Source organism: Platalea leucorodia (assembly GCF_965183815.1).
Source record: "Platalea leucorodia genome assembly, chromosome: 1".
Lineage (NCBI taxonomy): Eukaryota > Metazoa > Chordata > Aves > Pelecaniformes > Threskiornithidae > Platalea > Platalea leucorodia.
In genome coordinates this window covers 26,517,797-26,543,514 of record NC_138823.1, presented here as the reverse complement: position 1 = coordinate 26,543,514, position 25,718 = coordinate 26,517,797, and the positions used below count along the sequence as shown (strand labels likewise).

The following is a 25,718-nucleotide window of genomic DNA, read 5'->3' as shown; positions in this document are numbered from 1 at the left end:
ACTGGAGAGACCAGGACATCTCGGGGTTGGCTACTGGTAAGTCTGGCTACCAGAGAGACATGTTCGTATGTATGCATCTCTTGTGCACAAGGCAACTGGGAGACCAGTGGATCCAGGAGCCAGCTACTAAGTAGACCAAGTGTCTAAGACCAATTACTGGAGTGTGTTTACCTGTGTGAGCGCAGGTCTGAGTACCATGAACTGGAGTGGGAGCTGTGGGCCTTTGTGGTTCACATGTCCCTGTGCCAGCAGCTGGGGTGTTCAACAAATCAAGGAGCCAGTGACTGAGTAGACTGTGTAAGATCAGTTACTGGAAGGATCTATATTCTGTGTGTGCATATCTATGAACAGATATGTGGATATTCATTTTCCACAAACAGGCTTCCACCCTCATCAGCTAGAGAAGGGAACAGGATGTGTCCATTCGCATTGCCTGTGTTTGCATGAGTGCTATGCTCTCTCTCTGTGTTGGCCTACGCTACCAGCCACGTGTATATGTACATATGTATTGTACATATGCATACCTATTGAGAATACATGCTCAGCCTCACTGTTGGCTGGACCTTGGGACACAGAGCTACGGCAGCTTTGCTTTTATCAGACTTCCAGATTTAGCAGCTCTTATCACAAACAAAAATAAATATAACTTTGTTAAAGCCTTCTGAATTATAATTCCAACCGTTACAGAATCAAGGTGATAAGCAGTCATGAAACGCTCCGTGTAATGAGTCTGGAGTTTTAAAAAAGTATTATCAATTAAATGAATCCTAAAACAAAGATAAAGATAATTATCAATGTAATTAATTATCAGGAAACAACAGTGAATTAACTGTAAGACAGATGTTAAAATGCCTGAGCTGGCTCCAAGAGGACTGATTTTCATCCAGCAGTGTTAGTAACCCAGTTCAGATGCAACGCTTTCAAGATGCACTCGGCTCCTGAGGTCACACACCTGCATTCACACAACGCAGAATGTCCCTGCGCTCTGTCTGTGGTCAGGGCACATGCAGGGTGGGAAATGAAGACACTCAACCCCACAGAGTCGTTCAGGTCCAAAGTACATTTGCTACAGTTCAGACACTTCAGTACCTTTGCAGTGCTTGCTACCTAGCTTTCCGGAGTATTCATTACCGAGGGTAACAAATGAGTAAGCGCACACACATGAATGAATAGAGCCAGTTCTGCTCTGATGCTACACTAGAGTTAGCAGCCCATGCTTGAACCTTGAGTGCCCACTGGAGACACTGAAGAAAAAAGCTCAGATCTTGCACTGAAGAAAAGAAACCCTCATGAATTCTGAAAAACGCAAATCTGCTCAGAGCGGTTAGCATTCTCTGCATGAGGCCAACAAGGTCTCCAAATTACAACGCTTTTCCACTCTTCAGGGTATCCCGACTCTTGTCTTGATACTACTCTGGATTAGAGAGAGTTGACTATCACAGTCTTCTGGAAGACACACACCTGAATAGCAGCACTACCAACTGGCTTCTAAAATGTCAACATTTTTTCCTTTTCTATTTAAAAAAAATAATTTAGTATTTGTTTCTTTCACTCTCTACCCAGTAGAACACCAAATAATGCCACCATTGCATGACTCATATCAGTATTTCCTAAAAGTTTAGTAATCAGCATATCACTCATAAGCTTTAAAATTCTCTTATAATACATGGCAGTAAATAAGAAAGAGCATCTTACCAGCTTTGGGCATATTTAGTGTTTTCATTTCCACCTTGCTGCACTTATTAACGCTGAAATATGCTTTTGTACTCTTTACTTTTCCAGTTGACTCCACAGGCTGTGTAAAATTTGCATTTTGATTCTGGCCATGTATTTTAGAAAGCAATGAAGCACTTCCCTCTTTCTTATCTATCTGCAAAAGAGAAACAAGTTCACAATAGCATTTCCTTCATGCAGTTGAAGAGAAATGGAGAAAAGAGCGACGAGGAGGGATCTTAAGAGATGTTAATCCTCTTTATCAAACTATGTACATAAATCTACATCCCTACACAAATATATGCATCCCAGTGCTCAGAACAAAAAGCACATGCACACAATACCAAACACCACTTCTACAAGTAGTTTATGAATTGAATTTAATAGAAGTTTTCTATGGATAAAATCAATAAAAACTGTGATGCTTTGTTTGGTTGATAGTAAAGGTTTCAGAGGAAGTTCCTTGCAGCAAAACTGCAACTTGATGTACTGGCATTTCATTACTAACTATCTTGGTTTTTTAACTGCTTTTGCCAAAGCATTCCAAACATCTGAATCCAATAAAGCCCATGCCAAGATGCAGTCCATACCTCAGCTACACTAAGAATTGTATTGGGGCTCCATACTAATTACTTTTCTTCATTTGAAAGACATTTTTCTGCATCCACTTCACAAGAGTGAAAGAAACCTACCTGAGAAGCAAGATCAAATGTAGTAAGAGCAAAGGTATCAAAATCTATTATGAACAGACTGATTATTTAAGCAGAAATTGACTGTGGTGAGCTCAGATGCTATCTTTTAGTAACTACAGTGTACAAAGATACTTTTTAGTGCACTGGTCAGTTTACCTCCTTTAATTTCATTTCTTGGTCCATCTCCTTAGTTCCGTTCTCGAGGCAAACTGGGATACCTTTTCCTGGTGGTATAAATCTTGGCTTTTTGGCTACATTTCCCAGCAGTTGACTTGGAGCTGCTGATCGCCTCATATTTAGTTGTACTGCTCTGGAGGGTGGGGAGGAACTAAGGAAGCAGATAAAGACAACTGTAGTCAGAATAGGCTTTAAATATAAAAATATATCCACAGATAACAATATAAGCACTATTTTAAAACAAAATAAAAGACAGCATAAAACATTTTCAAATAACAATCTTAATTTACAAACATAATACAACTTAAGAAAAAGTAGTATTGTTGCAATGCATTGTTTAAGTACTAAGAAAGATCCAGTACAGCAAATTCTGCAGTTGAACACTTCCTTTTTCATTTGAAAAGCCAATAATGCAGTTCTCAATAGCAAGAAACACCCTGGAGATGCACAATGTAGGGCTGCTTAACAAACTTACACTAGTTTATAAAAAGAAAGACAATTTGAAACAGAACTAACTCTTCTAAAGACTTAAAACATAATTTTGAAAAGCCCATTATTAGTGCACAATGACCAACAAATGTTGAAGGTATGCTTCATATCTGGGAGTAGTATTTTGCATTAAACAATTATATCGGTCATTCACATTCACTATAATAAGATTAGAATTCAGCAGAAAATTATCTCAAAATAATTATCACTCCATGTTATGTCCACTTGAGCAGTGGAAGGAGCATATTAAAGGTTTTTCCCCAAAATATAAGGCCATTGTTCCCCTAAACAACCTCAGGACAAAACCATACACCAATGTTAATATGACAAAGCATACTTGCAGCTATTAGAATAGCAAGTTATAATCTTAATAAATCAAAGCAATAGAAATGAAACACAGAAAGAAAATTCCAATAGAATAACCCAGCAGCTGGAATGATGAAGACAAGCACAGTACAGCAGTTTATGGAACATACTTTGGTTTAATTCTCCATTTGTACATGGACTGTTAATTTTAATTGATCCCCCCAACTATTAGGTAAAAATAAACCATAATACGGATTGCAGACACAAAGTTCTCTACCTCTCTAGCATCTTGAAAGCATATTTGCATGCTGTTGCAACAGCCAGTGTGTTCCTGCACTCTTCTGACGCTACTCTGCACTCCAGTGGCTTACTAGGGCACGACAACATTTCTTTCCAAAATTTGCATAGAAGTAGTAATGGAGTACTGTTAGAATACTTTGCAAACATGCAGACGGTAACGTGAGTACTGCTCTCTCCCTCATACCTGAACAATTAGCATATACATGATGCTGTTACTAGACGTAAACCTGAATGGCAAAGTGGCCTGAACTGTTGTCACTTCCATGGTGGCTGTTATTAAAAATACAAGGAAAGAGGTTTCTTAACTGTGTCAAGAGCAGTTCACATAAGTTAGGCCTACTCAACAACAGTGTTCACATATGAGGGAGCTGGGGCTGTTTATCCTGGAGAAAAGGAGGTTGAGGGGAGACCTTATTGCTCTGTACAACTACCTGAAAGGAGGTTGTAGCGAGGTGGGTGTCAGTCTCTTTTTCCCAAGTAACAAGGGACAGGATGAGAGGAAGGAGCCTCAAGTTGCACCATGGGAGGTTTAAAATGGGTATTAGGAAAAACTTCTTCACCAAAAGGGTTGTCAGGCATTGGAACAGACTGCCCAGGGTAGTGGTTGAGTGGTGGACTTGGCAGTGCTAAGTTAACAACGGTTGGACTCAATGATCTTAAAGGTCTTCTCCAATCTAAATGATTTTATGAACTTTAGTTAACCCTATGCAATAAGTGAGTAGCTTGTTTATTGTAACAGGAGTACCTGCAGCGTGAACAACTCATAGTCACTGTGAAAGCTGCAAAGGTGTCAAGAACCTTCCAGAGGAGCAGACTGAGCGCCATCACTGACCAACAGCCAGCTTTAGGTGCCATGTGAATTTGAACAAGTTCTCCACCCAGTCCTATAATGCCTGGTGACACCTGGGAAGACAAGCCAGGACATCCCACAACTCTACATGAGGACTATGCGTAGCATGGCTGAACTGCTACGCTGACTCTGCTCACTTCACTTCTAGAGCTTGTCACGTCTCCTGTTGAAGAGGGGAGTTGTGCAATTCGTAAATTGCATGTATCTGTGATTGAAGTTTCAAATGGTTTCCAAATCCATGTGGACTTTGCACTGTCATTTGGTCTTAAACCACAAAAACAGACTCATTAAGAGATTTGCAAATCATTAAGAAATTTAAAGATATGACCCTTGATAACTCAGTAACTTCACTCCCATTAAATTAAGAACATGTAAGAATATTACCAGTATTACCTACTTGCAACTAAAAAAACCATTAGGAGTTTGTGTTTTTTAAAATGCAATATTGCTTCCAGCACTACATTTCTTTCTCTCTGCATCTTCAAAAATATAAGCTTTTACAAAATATAATAAAAATACAAAATACAAAAAATAATAAATAAAAGGTTTATATTTTGTACCTTTACAGTACTATACAGAAAAAAGGCCATTATGGCAAATATGCCCTTTCATAGAATCATAGAATCAGAATCGTTAAGGTTGGAAAAGACCCTTAAGATCATGGAGTCCAACTGTTAACCTATCACTGCCAAGTCCACCACTAAACCATGTCCTCAAGCACCACGTCTACCCATCTTTTAAATACCTCCAGGGATGGGGAATCAACCACTTCCCTGGGCAGCCTGTTCCAGTGCCTGACTGCCCTTTTGGGGAAGAAGTTTTTCCTAATATCCAACCTAAACTTCCCCTGGCGCAGCTTGAGGCCATTTCCTCTCGTCCTATCGCTTGTTACTTGGGAGAAGAGACTGACCCCCACCTCGCTACCACCTCCTTTCAGGCAGTTGTAGAGAGCAATCAGCTCTCCCCTCAGCCTCCTCTTCTCCAAACTAAACAACCCCAGCTCCCTCAGCTGCTTCTCATAAGACTTGTGCTCTAGACCCTTCACCAGCTTCATTGCCCTCCTCTGGACACGCTCCAGCACCTCGATGTCCTTCCTGTAGTGAGGGGCCCAAAACTGAACACAGTACTCGAGGTGCGGCCTCACCAGTGCTGAGTACAGGGGCACGATCACCTCCCTGGTCCTGCAGGTCACACTATTCTTGATACAAGCCAGGATGCCATTAGCCCTCTTGGCCACCTGAGCACACTGCTGGCTCATGTTCAGGCGGCTGTCAACCAACACCCCCAGGTCCTTTTCTGCCAGGCAGCTCTCCAGCCACTCCTCCCCAAGCCTGTAGCGTTGCATGGGGTTGTTGTGACCCAAGTGCAGGACTCGGCACTGAGCCTTGTTGAATCTCATGCAGTTGGCCCCAGCCCATTGATCCAGCCTGTCCAGGTCCCTCTGTAGGGCCTTCCTACCCTCCAGCAGATCAATGCTCCCACCCAGCTTGGTGTCATCTGCAAACTTACTGAGGGTGCACTCGATCCCCTCATCCAGATCATCAGTGAAGATATTGAACAAGACCGGCCCCAACACTGAGCCCTGGAGAACACCACTTGTGACCGGCCGCCAGCTGGATTTGGCTCTATTCACCAGTCCTCTGAGACAGCCACCAATACACTGAATCACCCTGTACTTGCAATACCCTTAGGTATGGTTGCAGAGAAACAGCTGGAGGCAATGAGAAAAGCACTGCCTCTGCCTTTTATTAGCAACCTAGCTTGACCAAGTTAAATGTACCATGAAACCACATCCTAAGGCGTCTCATGAATGCATCTGCTTTTGCAAGCATTGAATTTTTCTTCTTAAAGGTATCTTAACAGCTGCATTAAAATGAAACACATAGAAAGAATACATCAAAATTTTACACCTGCAACTCAACACAGTATGCACGGAGTCCTGTTAAAGCAGCTACATTAGCCAAATTTACATTAGCACAAATTTACACTTTTTTTTTTTTTTACAGTTGTGTTACATTAGCACAAATTTAACAGGCTGCTCTCCTGGACGTTTGAAGAGACATTCCCGGTGTAGATGACCAGGATAAATGGCTTTTGTAGGCAACTACGAAGTGTGACACAGGATTAACTGTTACTCAATTAAACCGCAGGCAGCCAGTGCATCGCCTTGGATATCAGTATTAGCGAAAAATCACCTCAAATGAGTAATAACCGTAAGGATTTGGAGCAGGTCCAAAAAGCAATGCTATTGAAATCGCCGTTGGCCCGGCCCCGGGCCCACCCCGCCTCAGCCGCCCGCTCACGGCGGCGGGGAGGTGGGGGTCTCCCTGCGGGCGCGTACGGCGGCTGGGAGCGCCCAGCCGGCTCCTCCGCCCGCCGCCCCCGCGAGGAGAAGCCGCCGGCCCTTCCGCCCGCTGGCCCGCCGCCGGCCCTCCCCCGGCCCTACCTCGGCCGCCAGCCCGGCCCGGCCCGGCCCCCTCGGCACTCAATTGTCCCGCCGCCGGCTCCCGTCAGCCCGCTGGCCGCGCCGCGCATGCGCCCTGGGCACGCCGCCGAGTGCGGCGCTTCCCGCCCAACGCGCATGCTCCGGGGCGGTGAGCGGGGGAGGGGAAGAGCAACCGCGCATGCGCAGTCCCTTCCGCCTGGAAGCCCGCTGGTGCTGGCGGCGGGGGGGGTGGTTGGCGCATGCGCGGAACGCCTGTGCCACACACAGCATGGCGGAGCGGCCGTGTTCCCTGCCGCGCGGCCGTCGAGCAAGAGCGGCCGCAAAGGCAACCTCGGTTTTGCGACAGCGACTGGCGGCGGCGGCAGCGGCGGCGGGCGGGGTGAGTGGTGGCTGGGGCCGCCGTGAGGGCCGCCGGCGGGCCGGGCCGGGCCGGGCCGGGCCGGGGCGGGGCGGGGCGGGGCGGGCTGCGGGGGGCAGCGGGAGCGAAGCGGGTGGCTGTGTGGAGCTGGGCCGTGGGGCGGGAGGCGTGGCGCGGGGAGCTGAGCGCTGGCCTGGCGTTGCTCGCCGCCGGCACGTCTGGCGCCGGCACCTCCAGCCCCGGTGCCGGGCCGGCGGTGGCTTCGCCACCCTGTCGAGGAGATAACGGTAAGCCCACAGGTTACCGCTGGTTACCTCCGCTTGGGTGCGGTAGCTCGGTGTCACGTTGCTGCCAGGTGTTTCCAGGCCAGTTTTGTTCTCTGTGACCGAGGTCGCCGGCCGTCCCGAAGAGGCTCCCCAGGCATGGCCCGGAGGCCTCCCGCCTGCCTGTGCGGGGTCCCCCCTCCCCGCCAGGCCTCTGAGGAGAGCTCCTCTGGCCTTGGCCTAGCCGCTGTGCAGCAGCGTCCAGCCCTGCAGAGCCTAAAAGGTGGTCTGGGAGAGCCGTACCCTGTTCTGCTCTGTTTTGAGTAGGTTTTGCAGCAGGAGAGCGAATGGAAGCGTTATGTAAAAATGTTCTTTGTCAAAGTAGTTCTAGTTTATTAGGTAATTCCTGGTAGAGGCATAGGCTTTAAATTAATTGCCTATCTATCTCATACTGGTTATTATGGAGGGTTTTGTTGATTAAGTCAGTTTTTTACATCACTGTAAGCTGGTATCGCTATCCATTCATTCTTACCCTCTTCTGCTCCCTTTCTTTTACACAAATGATGACACTCCACGATGTACCAGTCTGGAGAGCTGAGCTGGGGGTGTAGCTCTACCGCAGCCTTAGCCACAGACACTGCTGCTCTCTTACTTTCTACCCTGGCTGTGGTTTCTCATCCCCTGTCTTGCCCCACTTCCACAGTCATTGGAGCTTTTGCTGAGCCGTCTACAAGGAAATCTTGCCTAGCAAATCAGTGAGTAGTTTTCTGTATAGCTAGTTGTCTGAGCCAGTTCAGGAAAGGGCCAAACTAAACCTTCTAATGGATTCATGGGAGGAAGTAGAAGAAGGCTAAGAGGACATTAATTAGTGGATAGATTGGCTTGGGCTACTGTAGGACAACTGTCAAAGTTAAAACTTTTTTTTCCAGTTCAGTCTTAAAACAGGTCAGTTACCCAGTGTGGTACATCAAGCGGCTGTAGAATCAGCTTGTGCTGTCACAGTTGAAGGGGTGAGTCTGCCTCTTTGGGCATTAATGCTGACTTAAACCAGCTTACAGTGACTGTGGAAGAATGGCATAAGACACCATAAAACATTGGTTTTGTATAGCATGATTTAAAGCCCAGTGTATCTTTGTGAAAATACGAGCTGAAGCAGTAGCGTGTTTTAATGTCACCTCATCCCTGGGCCCTGCATAGATTGATTGTTCATCCAGCCACACGGCACTTCTGGAGGTGCTTAGTGATGCACATCTGTAGTTCTGTCATGGTTCACTCCAGCCCTGGTTTGTTTTGTCACGTGCAAAAGAAACAGTTTTTAAAAATCAGAAAGAAGTGTAGAAGTGAAAACGGAAGTCACTCATTTGATCTCACTGTCCTGATTTTGATAATGGAATAGCTTTGATTAGTGCCAGACATTTAGCAAGCCATGCCATTATGCTGTTGAGAACTACATCCCATCTGTATTCTCCCTGCTATTAATAGCGACACAAAATCTCTGTTTGAAGGCAGTGCAGGCCGTGGCTCAAGGCTGTTTTTAGGCATGCATCTGCTTGGCAGACAGCATGGGATGACAGCTCCTAAAAAAGGACTTCATATCTGTGAAGTCTGGGGGAAATTTTTGCATGTTAAAAACTATGAGGAGAAATAAAATATATGTGAAACAATGGAAGTAAAATAGCAGGTAATAGTTTGGGTTTTTCCTGCCTTCTAGATCTGGTGTCTGCAAATTCCAGATATCCTCGTGGACAGTGTTGCTGGTGATGGGCAGGTGATGGGCAAAATTCTGGACCAGAGAAACCAAGGACAAGGCAAGGTTTGGAAACATTAGTGGAGTGTGGGAAGGCAGTGATAAATAACGTCGTTTCTAGGTGAAAACAAAAAGGAGTGTAACAACCGGTGATTTATAATAGAAATAGAAAAAGGTTTTGAGGCCAAGTTGAGAAGAGAAAAGTTTCTGGGGAAGAGCAGAAGTTGAAAATTATGTCGTTTTGTGGTGGAAGTACTGAGTAAAGTGATCTGTACTGCTAGAGCGGATAGCATTTATCTGATGCTCTCCCTCTGCTTATCTGTTGATTAAAGTGCATCTCTTGAAGTTGGCAGAAGGTGAAACATCTCTGGTTCTTCAGATCAGGAAATTGCTACTGGAAGAGGTCTGGAACTTCAGTGACAACCATTGTCATAGGTCTCAGACTCAAAGCCACAAGGATTCTGGCACTGTGTGGGATGGTGCTTCTCCAACATCAGTCTTGAAAACGTACTGAAGTTCTTATCAGAAACCCTCTTGATTGTATTTTTTGCCTCAAAGCTCCCATCCACTCTCCATTTGAACTCTGGTTTTGATTGGGCCTTTATATATATATTTAACAATATATTTTCATATATGTTTATATATATATATGTATAAATAATATATATTTTATATATATTGCTCAGGGATCAGCAACGTGTGTGCAAAATGTAGCTTACAGCATCCACAATTACAGTAGAGCAGAAACCCTAGGACAGCAAAAATACTTGCAGTTCTGTTGACATATCTTATATCGCTATAAAGGTTTTCTGAAACCTGAATCCTCTGGGATCCACCAAGCCAAATCAAAATTTTAGGCTCACAATTCAAATTATAGAATGTGTTTATGCTGTTTAACAGTCCTCCAGCATAAACATACTATATGTGTCAATGCTTTTGTCAGTATTGGGAACTAGTACTTGACTTCACATTCTGCTACCGATAATTAGCATTGTTTTCCACTTTTTAAACTTTCCATTGTGGTCCTTGCTGTCCTTTCAATTACAGCTTTGTGCAAACATAATGCTCATTTTGTTCACGCTGAACTAGCAAAGTCCCAAATTTCCTGTCTTTGCAGGAGACCTGTAAAAACATACAAGGAAACAACAGTATAAAAATAATTTTTTATCATCTTCATAATATGGTATTTTCTTGAGCAGACTCTTCTAAGACATGGAATGTCCATGCTGTGGCTGAAGGAATGGCATATCCCAGACACCTGTACATTTGATTTGCCTGTGTTGTTGGTGCCAACGTAGCCACAGAAGCACAGAGCTGAACGCAGTCTGTGAAATCTGCCTGGGACCTTGTCAGGAGTCTATGTGGATTGCACTCCCTGCTGCAGTGGCAACAGTGTCACTAGATCACCTGGCTAGTAGGTGTCCCAGCTAATCTAAAGCTAGCTCAAGCATCTCTGCAAGCCATGGTGTTGGCTGTGCGATAAACATGCCAGCAGAAATAAAACACAATATGGGAAACTGTGTAGCAGATGATGTGGTTTGTATTTGGGTGATACGCATGCTTGCTTGTGTTATGTGTGCTTTCTTTACAGGTTTTATTAACTTTAATCTTAGCAAATACCGTTTTAATGTAGGCACCTTTCATAATCAGTGAAGATATGCTTTGATACTCAGATATATAAGATCTTCTGAATTCCAGATTTATATTGTATTCATGAAGAGGAATTGCAAAGTTCTTTTTTCCCTTTAGAGCAAAATTTGACATTAGTCCTTAAAGATCCTTATAGTTCTTACACAGTTCTAATTCAGATTGTGATTCTCTTTGAATGTCGTATTGCAATTGCTAGGTATCAATTTAAGGGATTTAAGTGATGACATCCTTTTTAATTTTTTAAGTGAGCAACCTTAGTTATGCTACACATCAGAGCAATGTTATTTGTCAATACAATGAACTTGACTGTAATAGTAATTTTAAAAATGAACTGTATATTGTGCCCAGATAAAACCAGGTTAGATAGATAAGAAACTTTCATCTTTTTAAGGAGTATAATTTTACCAGATTTCAGTTGCTACTTTTCAATAATATTGAATTCTGTTGTCTTCAATCTTGCAATCTGTAAGCTTCAAAATTAAATGGCAGCAGGGTGTTCAGTTTTGTGATAAGTATCTACATCAGTAATAATTGAAAAAGAGACTGATGATTCCTGCCCCCCCCCAGTCTAGTCATATGTCTTGTGTTGAACTGTAGGTTTTACAGTGGCTTGCTTTGGAAAGCTTTGTTTTAATGGGCTGTTAGGACAGCATCTATTCAAGCAGCTGGCTGGTTAGACACAGGACTCAGTAGCTTAGGAAACACTACTGAGCCTTTTTCTTTCTAATTTTTCTCATAGGCATAATAAAGCAGTGAAGAGAAACCAAAGGAAGGAAGTATTACATGTCTTACTGATCAGAAAACTATTTCTGAATTATTTGGACAAACTATGTATATATGTAGTAAAATCTAAAAAGGTAGGCTTCCTTTTCTGCTATATTTAGAAAATCTCATAACTAATGAAAAATTCTTTTATGAGTCTCAGGGGGTTACAAAAGTAATTTTGTATGTTAAGGAGGAATGTGAAGTCTAAAACATTTTCTTTTAAGTGAGTTCTGCGGAGTCTTACCAAATTCTATGAGGCTTTTCGTGATAGGATTTTGATGAAGGCAGATTGCCTGTTAGTTCTTCTTCAAAAAACTTCTTCAAAAAACAGTTTTATAAAATAGACCCTGTAGGAGAAGACCGTAGCTCCTCATGATTTCAGGGTTGGCTGCCGTTTTGGCTCCCGAATATTAAGTATTTCTCTAGGCATGTGGAAATTTCATGCTTTTCCCTCTGGAATGTAAGTGTACAATGAGTAGAGAATCTTAGCCTTTTTTTTGCAGCATGAAAGCAACACATTAAGTGATGTGCAGTTCATAAATACAAAATCTGCTGGCTGAAAGTAGCACAGCTATTGTCTGTAATGACACTGTTTTGTAAGTTTGTTAGGCGTTATATAAAAGGCATGAAAATGGAATTTTGCATTTGAACTTTTAAGATGTTTATGCTTCAGGTAGAATTCAAGTAAATAGAAACCATATGTTTCAGAGTGGCTGCTAGAACTATGTTCAGTAACAGGGTTCAGAACAAGCATGGCTCACATATCTGGTAAAGCTTTTGCTTTCAGGGTGCAGAGAATCTTGATATAAAATTGGGCTTCTGACATCCAGCAGTACAATCCTCAAATTCTTAAAGTCTCCAAAGTATGTAAGTGTTTGCATTCTCGCCTGTAAAGTTCTGTATTCATGTTAAGTTCTCCGTATTTCTAGAATTGCTTCCAGGCCTTTTTGTGGATCTAGCCATACGGATTCAGGACAAACACACATTCTCTGTGTTGTTTTAATAGGTTGAAACTGTGTGGAGAGCATGGGTTATGATATCGAGCGTTTCGTTGGCTATGTTAATGAAGGGCTATTATGCTCCATCTGCCGTGATGTGTTAGAAGATCCATTACAGGCTCCTTGTGAACATGCTTTCTGTACTGCGTGTATACATGGATGGCTTGTTCATCACAGTAACTGCCCTGAAGACAGGCAAATGATTGATGTATCTTTGCTACGACCTCTGTACAGGTATACAATCATCTTGCTGTATGTTGAAATTACATGAATTTAGGATTTCTCACCTTTGCTTGCACAGCTTCATCTCTTGTCATTTTCTGTCACTCAAGTTGTCTTTACTCAATATGCCTATCGCAGAAACTAATGACTTTCGTGAAAGCATTAGCATTTTCTATTTATTATAACTAACTTTTGAGGTATTAACGTTTCAAAATGGAAATAGCACTTAGTTTGTTCTCCACATGCTGATTCTAGATATCTGTCTGGATATTATTCTTCTACAGCACCAAAACTTTCCCATACTTCTTTAGAGAAAGCAGGCAAAGCAAGTCTTGACAACAACAGTCACTAAACACCATATCTTTTGGTTTTCTTTTCAGTCTTACCTAGGCACTGTAGTGGGGTTTGTAATGAATAATTCCTGTAGATACGAACAAAACTTCTCGCCATCAAATCCTTTTTTAAAGAGGTCTTTAGCCATAAGAATATGTCTTGAGCCACCTCGTCATGTAAAGCAGGCTGTTTTCACAAGTGCCTTCCGTAATTGGTCAGGGAGTTGGGCTAGATGATTGTTGTAGGTCCTTTCCAACTGTGCTGTTCTGTGCTGTTCTGTTGTGTTCTATTCTATTAATTCCTGCTATTGGCGAAACACAGAGGTTCATCAGTAGACACTGGTTGCTGTTTAACCCCTGCATTGTCTAATCTTGCTCAGATTAACCGGTACGTTGTGTTTAAAACCTTCAGCCACAGGCGTTCAACTAACTCCTTTTGTACTCCGAGTATTTTTGTGACTAAGGAGATTTTACTGCATGGACAAGTCAAGTATAGTGTAGACAGAGCCCTAGAGTTTAATTTATAGATTGTTTTGTCTGTACTCATTGTAGTCAGCTTGGTTTGGCATGGTTAGAAACACAAATTAAAACTTAAATGATCAATGAATAGACTAAGTGTTTGTTATTGGTAATATCTGCTGAGCTAGTGAAAGATCAGTTAAAAATTTATTCAAAAATAAAGAATTTATTTGGACATTAAATTTTGGAGACTGAATTTTTCCTTTGACATTTTTGCTTTTAAACCTGTTCTTTTCCAATATGGTAACTTGAATTCGAAGAAAAAAAAAAAAACAAACTGATTATTCACAAGTTTTCCTAATGGAAATTAGAATCTTACTTTCTTTTCCCAAAAGTTGAAAATACAAATTTTTCAATAATGTTTTTTTGTTTTGTTTTGGTTGTTTGTTGGGTTTTTTTTTTTGCACATAGATATATGAAAAATGATTTAAACCGTCTTCAGCTACATTGCAAAAACAGAGAGTATGGCTGTGAAATGGTTTGTTCTCTGGAGTCTATAGACAGGCATGAAAGGGAGTGTGAATACAGTCAGATACCTTGCTCCAATGCCGGTGAGTAACATTCGAAGAAGTTGAATCCTTTGTATTCAGAAAACATGTGTTTGCCATTTTTCTGTCAACAGAATGCCAATAATGGCTGTTATTTCCAAACAGAAATTCAAAGCTTTAGCATGGTCTACTCTTTGCAGCAGTCTTTTTGAACAGAATTTGTTACCAATTTCTGGCAATCGTGATCATTAGCAGCAATTTCTTATGCAAGAACTAACCAAAATGAATGAGAATGATGGACTTAAAATTTATGAAAATATAATAGTGCATTTGCTTTGCTTTCTGGTAAGTTAGGAGTTTGTATTTCAATTCTGACTGTTCATTTTGATGTTTGTAATAGCACCTACAGAATGCTTCTGGATCACAATTTGTTTCTAAAACAGCTGTTTGCCTGGTGCATGTGCAGCCGCTCACTCTGTCTCGTGGTTTTAACAAAAACTTATCTTGGAAATTAGAAGATTAAACGTTAAGACTACAAACTTCAAGTTTAGAGTGTTAAATATAGCAATAAGTTACATAGTGTTCATTTTTGGTTCTCTACATTTTATTTTTAATCACTACAGATTTGTAAAGTTTGCATCTTAGAGTTTATGTGGGATTTTTTTTTTTTTGCATCAGTTATTAAATGTTCATAAACAAATGTTCTTTTTTATTTATGTGGTCTAATATGTTACACACAAGACCAACCAATGGTCAGGAAAACAAGGTTACATTCAGTCTCACCCACATCTCCCTTACTACGTGTCTTTGGACCTTTTTTTCCTAAATTTGATAACCTAATTTTTTTTACACACGTGCATTCTTCTTCAATTCCAGTCACTGCAGTCTGTGGTGGAAGTGCAGGCAGGCTGCTGGAGCCTTAGCTTGGCATCAGTGTTGTCATTACTGAAGTTGCTTTAATGCCAGACCAGTGGTAGACGACTTTACAGAAAATACGTACTTTCAATTTTTCAGTATTTTCAGTTAGTTGATAAATATTTTAATAAGACTCTTTAAGAGTATTTTATTACTAGTTATGTGTGTTATAACTGTCACATTTCATGTTCTAAAGAAATCACTTTTTTCATTGCTTTAACAGATTGACAGTTGCTTAGCTCGGGATATTGCAGCTTGCTTGCTTGAGTGCTTTTGTTTGAAATGAATTAAAATGCTTTTGTTAGTTGTAAATGACTGGCTTACCTTACTGTTCCCTGTTCAGGTTGTACAGTTCAGATTGAACGACGTAACTTAGATGGTCACCTGGCAGTGTGCGAATATCGGAGCCGTGAATGCCCCAATGGTTGTGGTTATACCATTCTCAGTGCAGAAGACACACAGCATAATTGTGTAGCAGAGCTAAGAACCGAGCTAGAACTACTTCGGTACAAATCTTCTGTTTCTTTGATGTTTGTGTTAGTCTGGGCCTAAAATCGCTGCATAAAGCACTTGAAATAATAGCGCTGGATTCCAGTATGTCTTAAATAGCCTGTTAATTACTTGATATTAATGGGCCAGAGTATTATTATGTGTCAGCATAGAGTTTAAATTCTTACTGTTTCGATTTTTTGCCGTTTTTTTTTTTTTTTTTGTCCAAGTTATCATAAATCCTAAAATACCATTGCTTGCAGTTGAACTGCAAGCTGACTATATAAAATGACAAAATACCTAACAAGAACTGGAATGAAGGTGATAATTTAATTTTTCCATTGGCCTGACATAGACCCAAAGTCGCATTATTTAATCATTGTGTTTAGTTTATATTTTTTTACAAATCCCGAAGATAAAAATCTGTAATTATTTTGGCAGGTACAGACTGGTAGATTAAACCTCTGAGGACCTAATTTTCAATTTTGATTAAAATCCTGGCAGATTAATAACAGTTGGTGAATATGACTCTTCTTACCGGCATCCTCTTTTTCCTCTTCTATATGTTTCTGTAGCTTTCCCTTTCCATGATGTTCCAGCTGGACTGTTTTTTTTTCATGCTCCTTCCCGTTTCTGTCTTTCAACTGTCTAAGTCTTGTGGTGTTGGACATTGCTGTGAAGTCAGGCTCAAACCTGTTCTGAATGCATTGAGACACAAGGGATTCTGCTACCTAGTTTCTGAACTCGAAAGGCTAATGTAGTAACAGCTGGGTTTTGGCTGTGAGTCTGTGTGAGTGATGAGGCTGTAATAATTTACTGCATACTATCATTTAGCATCCACCATAAAAGTACATGTTTAGCAATACTATAGTATTCACACTTTTTGTCTTGACTACGTGTGCTTAGTAATACTGAGCAAGTGCATACTATAAGTAAAAGGCAGTAAATCATTTAAAGTCATAAATACATGATCTTGAGCTCATAGAATTATTTCAGAACTATGATATGGCTGTCCGTGGACACTTTAGGTGTCCCCTGGGCACGATGCACTTTTTTATGCTAGTTTTATTTAAATTAATAAATAGTACTATACTGCCTCTAGAGAGGTGTCCTGTAGAGTGTGATGGGAATCGGATCGGGCTGTTTGGCTGCAAGAAGGCTTTCTGGAATTTGAAAATCATTTTTTTCCATGCTTACAAGACCTAACAAGGAAAAATGAACTTTTTAGGTCAGAAATGATCTGCAGAGTGGAGGAGGCAAAACATGAGATGGAGTCAAGGTTAGATTCACAGAGAAGGCATATGGTCCAAAAAGAAAGTATTCTGCAAAATGAAATTGAAGAACTAAAGGTAAATGTGATCATTTTATTTTCTTTTTTTTTTTTTTCCCTAACAGTCTAGCTTTCTGCTTTTGCCAGTAGTAGTCTCTTATTTTGTAAATGTAGTCTCATACAGATGAGAATTACATGAAGCAAAACAGGTGTTAGCACAGTGCTTTGCCTAGGCTTATCAGCTCAGTTGAGAAGCAGGCTGAGTGCTGTATTCGTGTGGTTTTTCTACTTCATTTGGAGCTAACCTGTACCAGGGCTGCATTGTACATAACATGTCAGCAAATCAGTCTGAAACTTGTTTTCAGTGTCTAAACATAGGGCATACATCACAAATCAGATGTAATTAAATATTCAGCTCCTTTTTTAGTGCTGTCCAAAGTGGCTTAATCCAGTGCTATTTACACTATGGTTCAGCTGTAATCAGAAGGTTGGAAAGTTGCACTGTAAAATTAATCGAGTAATGAGCAAGGCTGTCTTATCTTTTCATTTATCCAGTTCTTATTATATCGCAGAAATGGATGTGCTTTATAGTTTACATTTTTATTTTTACCAGATTTGATGTTAAATCCTTGAAGAATGTATCTGAACATAACCAAAACCTTATTTTGGTTGGGGTCTTGAAATACAAAATTTAAGCGGCAATGGGATAAATCCACTGTTTCTTATTATGTTTTATAAGAAACTTTTGCACTTTTAGGAAAACTGTATTGGAATCTTTGAAACAAAACCCATCTCAGAGGGTGAATGCCTGGATGGTGTCTGAAATTGTTTACATTTGTTCCGCTATCAAAAAATTATTTCGGTGTCGCTTATTCTTTATAATCCATCACCCTACATGCATGGCCGATTCAACTTCATACCATCATCATTAGAGAAGAGTTTGTTTCTTGCAGTAAATTTGTATTTGCGTTTCAGAGTCAGATGTCACGAATGATGTCAGATGTACGCTCTCTGATGGCTGCAGAGAGACAGCACCGTCAAGAGCTGGAGCAGGCAGAGCTGGAAAAACGGGAACTAATGGAGCTGCTGAAGGGGCTGCAGAAGGACTGTCGATCAACGACCACAGAAGGAAGCAGGAAGTCAACAAATTTCCGCCCTCTAGCACGACTAGAGAGTGTAAAACGAAAACCTAGGGAGGTTACAGTTATCTAAACAGAAGTAAGCTCAAAAAGCATTTTCTTCTAATTTCTATGACCATCTGGCAAACTTTTCTACTTTCTGTGAATGATTGGTAAACTGTGTATCGTTTCTGATTTACTCGTTTTCTTTTTAAATCCGGATTACTATATTTCCTCTTGAGGCATAACAACAAATGGGGGAATTTCCTCTTAGGGAACACTGGGCATTAAAACCAATAATTGGCAAATACCGTTTTAGCTACTGTTTCTATAAAAAGGGAGGAGGAGACTTGATTTGTTGTCTCTTCAGTGCATCATTTACAGGAGTCTTTCAAGCCTGAAAGCTAGAGCCTTTTAAAGTCAAAGATATTTAAAGGTTGTTTTCCTTCCGGGTCATTATAGTCTGTTTAAGTCTAGTTTATGCTTCTACTTGAAACAGAAGGAAAATGTGATCATCAGTGATGACATTTGGGATGTACTTAATTTTGGGAAAAGTCAGTAATAGAATTAGTAAGTCAGTAATTGAAATTAATAGATTTTGTTTGCTTATAGGCTGTAGAAGGTCTATTTCAAAGGTGGAAAGAAAGCACTTTAAATTGTAATTCTACTGCTATGTAACAGCTTCAGGTGAGGTTGACTTCTACTTTAGAGCTTCTCTAATTTCCCAGGCTCATACACACTTAAGAGACTAATAGCAAAGCCCAAGGTAAGAGAGTCCTTTAAAACCTTTTAAATAGATGCGTGAGTAACTTGGAGTTTGTGGGAGGGGATCTGCATTTTATTTAAAAATTTGAAGCTTTTATATGTGAAAGTATCAGCTATTTCTACAGGGTCCTTTTAAGCTTAAAACCAGCCCATTCAGTACTCAATATCTTTAAAGCATATATAAATACCTTGAGTATCCTTCATTTTCTTTTGGCAGGTTTAAGGCTACTTGAACATTAGTATCCACAACAGACGAATATTTGCACAGTCACTTGGACTTCAGACGTCTTTATAGTACTTAATTTTGCAACGGTTGTAAGAGCTAGGATTTTTTTTAACAGACCCACAAATACTGAATCAAGGGGGCATTTATCTGGAAGGACTGCATGAGAAATCTGTCCAGTTCAAAGACTTTTCTCTAAACTTCTTACACAGCCTGTTCATGTTGTTTTCAGTGCTATAATTAAGCCATATTCTGTCCTCTGTTGCAGCTCTTCAGTGGAGTAGCTAGGGGAGAACCTGGCCTCCTGTTTACTGAATGTGCTAAATCAGTTTTGAACTTTCAGGAGAATGTGTGCAGGTGCAACAATCTGAATAAGCTCATTTTATAGTTTAGAAAGCAAATACATTATTGTGCATGCCTTGCTGTCGCTCAGAGCAATGCTTTTATGGCTAACAGCATAACCAAAGAGAGAGGCAGCAACCTTCTTTAGCACACACTACGTTATGAAGACTTGCAGTCAGAGCTGTCTTAATTTCAGGCATTAATAAATCCTCCTAACTTGCTGTTTCTTTAATACCACTGAAGCAGATGTGCACACGTTCAGGTCTTGTGCATTTAAAAACTGACAGAAATAACTCTTCTGTAAAAGTTCGGGGGGTTTTTTGTGAAAGAAAACATTCATAGGAAGAGTTATGTCCAAATATTTACTTGTTTTCAGTCCTTATATTCTAGATTAACTTACAATCATTGACAGTATGTAGGTCACCAACTCATGACATAGCTTATCTCTTAAGCAGCCATGTTTAACAATCTGAAACAGTAAAACGGTAGCTGTGATTTGGAAGGACCTTCATTCACACTGAACATTCAGTGGTCAATTCACAGACATCGGTGTGCGTGTTAAAGCTGTAGGTAGAAAGTAAGAAAGCTTTTATCATCTTGCGTTCTAAATAAGCAAGCTGTTTGTGGTCTGTGTCTACTTCGGCATTCACACTGATTTTGAAGCTTCTTGGCAACACCAGATTTCATGCTATTAGAATCAATATATTTTCAGGATGTGCTTTTCTGTGTACTGTAGCTGTGTGGTTCTGTGATGTGACTTTATCTACTTTGCTTAACGTGAAAGAAGAAAATTCCTTCAAAATCCTACAGAACTCAGGTGAGCAGGATCGTCTTTCCCAAGTTGGAGGGCAGTAATGATCACCCAATCTTTTCTGTTATTATTAAAGCAAGTTATTATTAGCTCTGTGCTTTCTCCATAATGGGATCTCTGCATTTGTTTGTTTTAGGAATTTCACCCACTTATTTATGACTAAATTCCTTCTAATATAGGAAATAGGGTTTATTTAATATTTACTTAGCATTCGGTCTGCTGTCTGTCCCCTAAGTGGCAGACATGACACTGCATGAGAAAACGCATCGTAGGTGGTGAGGAAGGACTTTCTGCTGTGTGATCTACGTAGCTTCCCGTTGCCAGCTCTGGAGAGTGTGAACCTCCAGCGTTGAAATGTGGCAACGCTTCGGGCCCACCTGCTGCTGGAGCGGCCTGTCAGCCGGGCTTTCCTTAGCAGCCAGGAAGCACCGGCAGGGAGGTTTTAGATGGGCACGTGCTAACTGACGGCATCGGATCCCTCCAGGTACTTTAAGCGCAATCCCATTCCTCAGTGTTGATCACTGTTCTGCACTTACGATTCTCCTCTGCTACCGAACCACTCACAGCGTGGTGTATGCTTAAGTATGGTCATCATTTTACCTGTCTTTAAAATTAACTAGGCTGAAATTAAATAGCCCATTATGTCAATATTTTATCTGGTTTTAGCTTTTCCAGTCTCATGTATTACACAGCTCTTAATAACAGCTGGCAGAAGCAAGGAATTTTTTTCTTTCTTTCAAATAGTCTGTTAATCCGTTTTATAAAAACTAAGGGTCCAAATATTGTAGTAGACTTGGTGTAAGAGAAGACATTCAGGTGGAAATGCTACTTCCCTAGTCGTGATGATCTCTTAGGATTATATGAGAGATACTGCTGGAAGCGCATTACGGGAGGGTTCCAGCAGGGACTGACTGGTACTCGTACTCTCATACTAAATCACACTCGGATCACTTCCATTTCCTCACAGGTGGAACTGTGCTGAGTGCAAGGTAAACGGTTACTCGGGCGGACCAGCAACCGTGCAAGCAGTTGTTGTATTTTTAGTTGCTTCTACTAGGACTTTGCAGGTAGGAAAGGGAGAGCGAAGACTGTGGAGCAGGGAGAGCGGAGAGCCAGGGTCAGCGCGGTCCGACTGTCTTCCCTCAGCCCCAGAGCAACGCTGCCGTGGCACCAGCCTGTGCGCCAGCTAGCTTACCAGTGTCGACTGCTACAATTAATGGAGCATTAGAATTAAAAGGAGATTAAATCTTAGGCCACAAGTAAGCGGGTACTAAATGTAATAGTAACAAAAATTTGAGATTCGCAAACAAAACTCGGAGAGAGCAGGCTGTTAAGTAATGTATGTGGGATTAGAAACTATTACAAGGAGTTGAGCAAATCCTTATCCTGCATTAAACTGGGTGAAAAAGAATAACACTAAGGATGTATTTAGAGAAATTAATATTTTAAAGTGAGTGGTGAGTTTGTCTTTGAAAGAAAATCAACATTTACATATTTGTTCTGAAGGCCCAAGAGGCCAGTTACAAATACGTTTAAACCAGTTCCCTCAACTGATTTCTTCGCTTAAGAAGTCAAATTCAAGACAATATATTGTTTCCTCTGTTTCCTTCAGCATTAAAGCTGCCTTCCCTGTTCTCCTGCACTCCTCCCAGAGGAAAAGGTTGTCGGTGGTCTTGGCCAGTATGGACCATTGCTGCTCGGATTCCTTTATTGGGAAGAGGAACAGTAATTTTGGGGAGAACTTCTGGTAGGTTTAGATGAGATTCAGCGAAAGGCGTGGAACTGAGACCCCTGCATCTGCGTCAGGTGCAGGAGTGGCAAGGAAGAATTTTGCTAGACTTCCTAATTAAGGTGGCAGATTTTTAATTAGTATGATTCTAGTACTAGATTAACAGTCTCACATGAGATAAATTAATTGAACAGCACATATATACAGGAGTTTCTTGTCAGCACAGAAGGGAATGGAATTACAGTCAAGCAAAATACCTAATATAGCGAAGCATTTTGACTGGCCAAAAGTGTTTCTGTATATCAAATATTCTTAGGTGTTTTTAAGAAGTTTAATGTATTAATAGATCCCAGGTGGCAGATGGTTCCTAAGAGATACAGAAATGGGGGTAGCCTTGCAAATTAAATTTTCCATGTGCTGTCTTCTTGGATGTTTCTGGCATGGTGCTTTTCTATAGCCCTTTTACTTAGGAGTGCTGGATGGTGTTTAAAAGGAGCAGTGCTAGCCTTGCCTTTCTCCCGTACTGCTTGTCGGACGAAGGATGGTAGGTCGGGGAGATTTTACCACAGAGATAGATGCCTTTATAAAGACCTACACTTCTATGCAACTTTCTACCAGCAAATAAACATTGAACTGTCTTCCAGCATTATGGTTCACTGCCAATCTATTTACATTTTCTATCTTTGTATACACAAGAAGGATAAAGCAGTGCTTAACAGACCTTAATCTCTAGTCTGTAAAATAAACAGTAACGTTATTTGTATCACTTTGAAGTACACTTTGTATAAAAGTTGAACTAATAAAGGGTCTATGCCATAGTTCATGCAGTTGGGTTCCTTCCTTTCTGTTGCGGCGTTTGAGAATCCTGGTGATCAGACGAAGCAGCGTACTTCGGGTACGCCGGCTGCAGAGCACAGAAATCACGAATAAACTGCAGCGTAGGGCCAGCGCCCCGGAGCAGGTAAGGCTGTCCACCTTCCGCACAATGTTTTGCCGAATAGAGGGAATATACACCAATACACGAGGCAGGGATTTGATCAAACGGTATCCCTTCTCAAGGATTTTTTTAATCCTGCCTCACGGATGGGAGTTTGTGAATGGGGCGAGCAGCCGTTCTGAGGGAGAGAAGAGCTTTCCCAAAGGGGGAGAGAAGTTGAAAACTCCTATCGGGGGATGACAGCCCAGTCCTGCACAGACAGCAGGGCAACCAACGGGCAAGAGGAGAAACAAAAATAATGCCCTATCCATCAACTAAAGGGATCTCCTCCCTAATGCAGGTTTTTCATAGACACTGCAAGAGCCCAGATGGGATATGAACACGTAAGAACAGGAAAAGGAGAGCTGTTCAGAGTTCTGTACTTCAGAAGCTGTAACCTAGGGCTGCATTTGCTTAAACGAGAACAATCTGGATGCAGGGCGCACCACAGCATGAGTGAGTTTGCTGGGTGCAGTACTCTGTTCTGCCTCGAGCGTATTCTCTTACCTGACGAGAGGAGTTATTCACTGGCGGGGGGGGAAGGCTGAAAGCTGGCACGTCACAACTAGGGAGAGCAGCACAGAGCTCGCAGGTAACCTGCTTACACCATCTGCCCCTGCCCTTTGGCCAGTAAAGAGTAATAAAGCCTGCATAGCTGCTACGGATTTTGGCAGTAAAAAAAGGCGCACACAACTTGTTCCGCCGTTATCCCATGCACAAACTACGCCTTTCTCTGTCCATTAAGGAGGAGGTTTGCTGCACGACAGCAGTTCTCGCACATGCCAGCCAGAAGCGCAGCCTCCGTCAGGCCCGTCTCCTTCGTCTCCTTCGTCTCCTTCATCTCCTCCTCTCGCCCCGCGCAGCCGCAGGCAGGGCTTCAGGAGGAAGAGCTGGAGCGGCCAAGCGTTCTGCTCCCCCGGTAAGCGCACGACGCACAAAGCAGTATTTTGACATTGGCATTAGGCGCTTCCAGTGTTCTTGGTGCTCCAGTCAGGAAACAAAATTTGAAAGTTTCTTTTTGGGCAGAGTATAAAGAGCAAAATTTAATGCTTAAAGTGTCATTTACTCGTGGTAGGAATCCAGTTTAAAAGAGCAAACCAAATAACTCCAAGTTTTAAACAGCATTATTTCAAGTTGAATTTATCCAAAAAAGGAACCACTGTGCATTGAAGAGTCACAGAACTAAATCCATTTAAAAAAAACCAAATATGATAGACATACACTTTTTTCAAGTTTAACTAAATTTACAGAGCTTGCATACATCAAACCATTTAACCAACCCTTTATTTCCTCCTGGTTTGAAAATTACTACTGTGACATGCCATATATTTTAAACTTTCAAGAACCAGTACTGAATATTTACATATTTATTCCATGCTTGACACTTTACTTTTCATTTCAAATTCCCTGACAGAAAACATGATTCATATCCCTGCTAGTTTCCAACACAGTAAAGTTTCTAAAAAAATAAAACAACCTTAAACACATGGTCTAAAGGAGCTAGTCAGCTTTAAAAATATTTATGCAGCGCTCCTTAAAAAAATAGCATTAATACCTGTAATGCCTGTGAGAGCTCCACCCATTTTAGTCATTACAATTGCGTTGTTAGTAAAATTACATCTTCCTGTTATTTTACCATTCAGAAAGCTGTTGAAAATCTGAATTTTTGTTCCTGTTATTTTAAACAACGCTAAAGCGCCTACCTTTGTGAACCGGTACCATTCCCTTCAACTGCACCCAGTCAACTACAAGTTAAGTTTACCACTTTCATAGGTTACGCCAATTGACTTTGTGCAAACTCATCACCTCTCCAGCGGTGGGACGCTGTCCCCCAGTCTCCACACAAAGCACACATAACAGGGGCCTTCTGTGGTTCAAAGAAAAACCTACTTCATTTAGCCAGACAGTATAAAGCTAAGAAAAAATATTCAATTTACAGTATTATCATACTTTAGAAACACTTAAAATAGGGTGTTAAAGTTTATGATTCTAGGCAGATGAGCTGTCCAAAGTAAATTAAGATCACTTAAAACAAGAACGTTACAACTGGGCCTTATTTAAGTAGATGAAGACCCCTTTATAGCACTTTTGTAATGTCAAAAGACCAAAGCATAAGTGAAAAATCGAGCTCAGCTGAGCCTGACAGTGAAGCTCATTTGTAAAAATTGTACATGGCCTTTAGAAAAAGCTACCACTCCTCACCCCATCCAAACCTGCAATAAAAGGCTACTGAGAATCAGTTCATTCTATGAAATCCCATGGAGCCCAAAGGAATGCAAACATGTAAAACGCTTACTTCGATCACTGAATTTAATACGAAAATAAACGTAGAGGCGAATCTAGTGGTAACATTTCTGTATGAATTCCTGCTTCTCAAAGGTTTTCTTCTTGCACTATTCTCTCAGTCTAGTTACAGAAACCAAAATCCAAACCATCTACGCAAAGGGAAGGCTGAGTATTACTGCTTTGCTGTCTGGCGGTTCAGTTTATGCCCTCTCCTCAACTACGTAAACCACCAGAGAGGCAGGCAACGAAGGACCTCCGGGCTCTCTACCGGTACGGGTATCTTGCCTCTTAACTTCAAAGCACGCTCCTGTTTTCCAATGAAATAACTCTTCCGCTCCTAATGCATGAGCTGGAGTTACAAACTAAATGCGAGAATGTTCTCTTATTCTCCCTGAAGTCAATCACAGATTTGCTACAATTTTAACCGGTGTGGGATCTTATTTAAGCGTCTAATCACGTTACCAAAGATGTACAACAAA

The 25,718-nt window shown here is 41.3% G+C and overlaps 2 protein-coding genes across 8 annotated transcripts in view; one reads left to right on the top strand and one right to left on the bottom strand.

Moving 5' to 3' along the window:
• RAD54B (RAD54 homolog B) overlaps nt 1–7,053 on the bottom strand; it is a gene marked incomplete at its 3' end in the record, with an annotated part of 66,596 nt that extends 59,543 nt beyond the window's left edge. The window contains exons 1-3 of the mRNA XM_082315272.1: nt 6,974–7,053; nt 2,562–2,733; nt 1,696–1,870 (exon numbers count right to left, since the gene is read on the bottom strand). Of these exons, the coding sequence (XP_082171398.1) occupies nt 1,696–1,870; nt 2,562–2,699 (313 nt within the window). The 5' untranslated portion in view covers nt 2,700–2,733; nt 6,974–7,053. The remainder of the gene's footprint in view (nt 1–1,695; nt 1,871–2,561; nt 2,734–6,973) is intronic.
• A 180-nt stretch (nt 7,054–7,233) lies between these two features.
• On the top strand, nt 7,234–25,701 carry LOC309596413 (RING finger protein 151-like). 7 transcript variants are annotated; one of them, XM_082324599.1, is made up of 9 exons: nt 7,492–7,618; nt 9,306–9,402; nt 10,541–10,755; nt 12,763–12,988; nt 14,239–14,378; nt 15,574–15,736; nt 16,948–17,068; nt 17,965–18,207; nt 19,090–25,701. In XM_082324599.1, exons 4-8 carry the CDS (start codon nt 12,783–12,785, stop codon nt 18,199–18,201), a joined length of 867 nt encoding a protein of 288 aa, XP_082180725.1. In that variant the 5' UTR covers nt 7,492–7,618; nt 9,306–9,402; nt 10,541–10,755; nt 12,763–12,782; the 3' UTR covers nt 18,202–18,207; nt 19,090–25,701. The 7 variants fall into 7 exon arrangements, with proteins under 7 accessions (XP_082180721.1, XP_082180724.1, XP_082180725.1 ...); XM_082324596.1 differs by adding an exon at nt 11,731–11,848 and having other exon boundaries at nt 17,965–25,701; XM_082324595.1 differs by lacking the exon at nt 7,492–7,618 and adding an exon at nt 7,234–7,352 and having other exon boundaries at nt 17,965–25,701.
• The last annotated feature ends 17 nt before the right edge of the window (nt 25,702–25,718 follow it).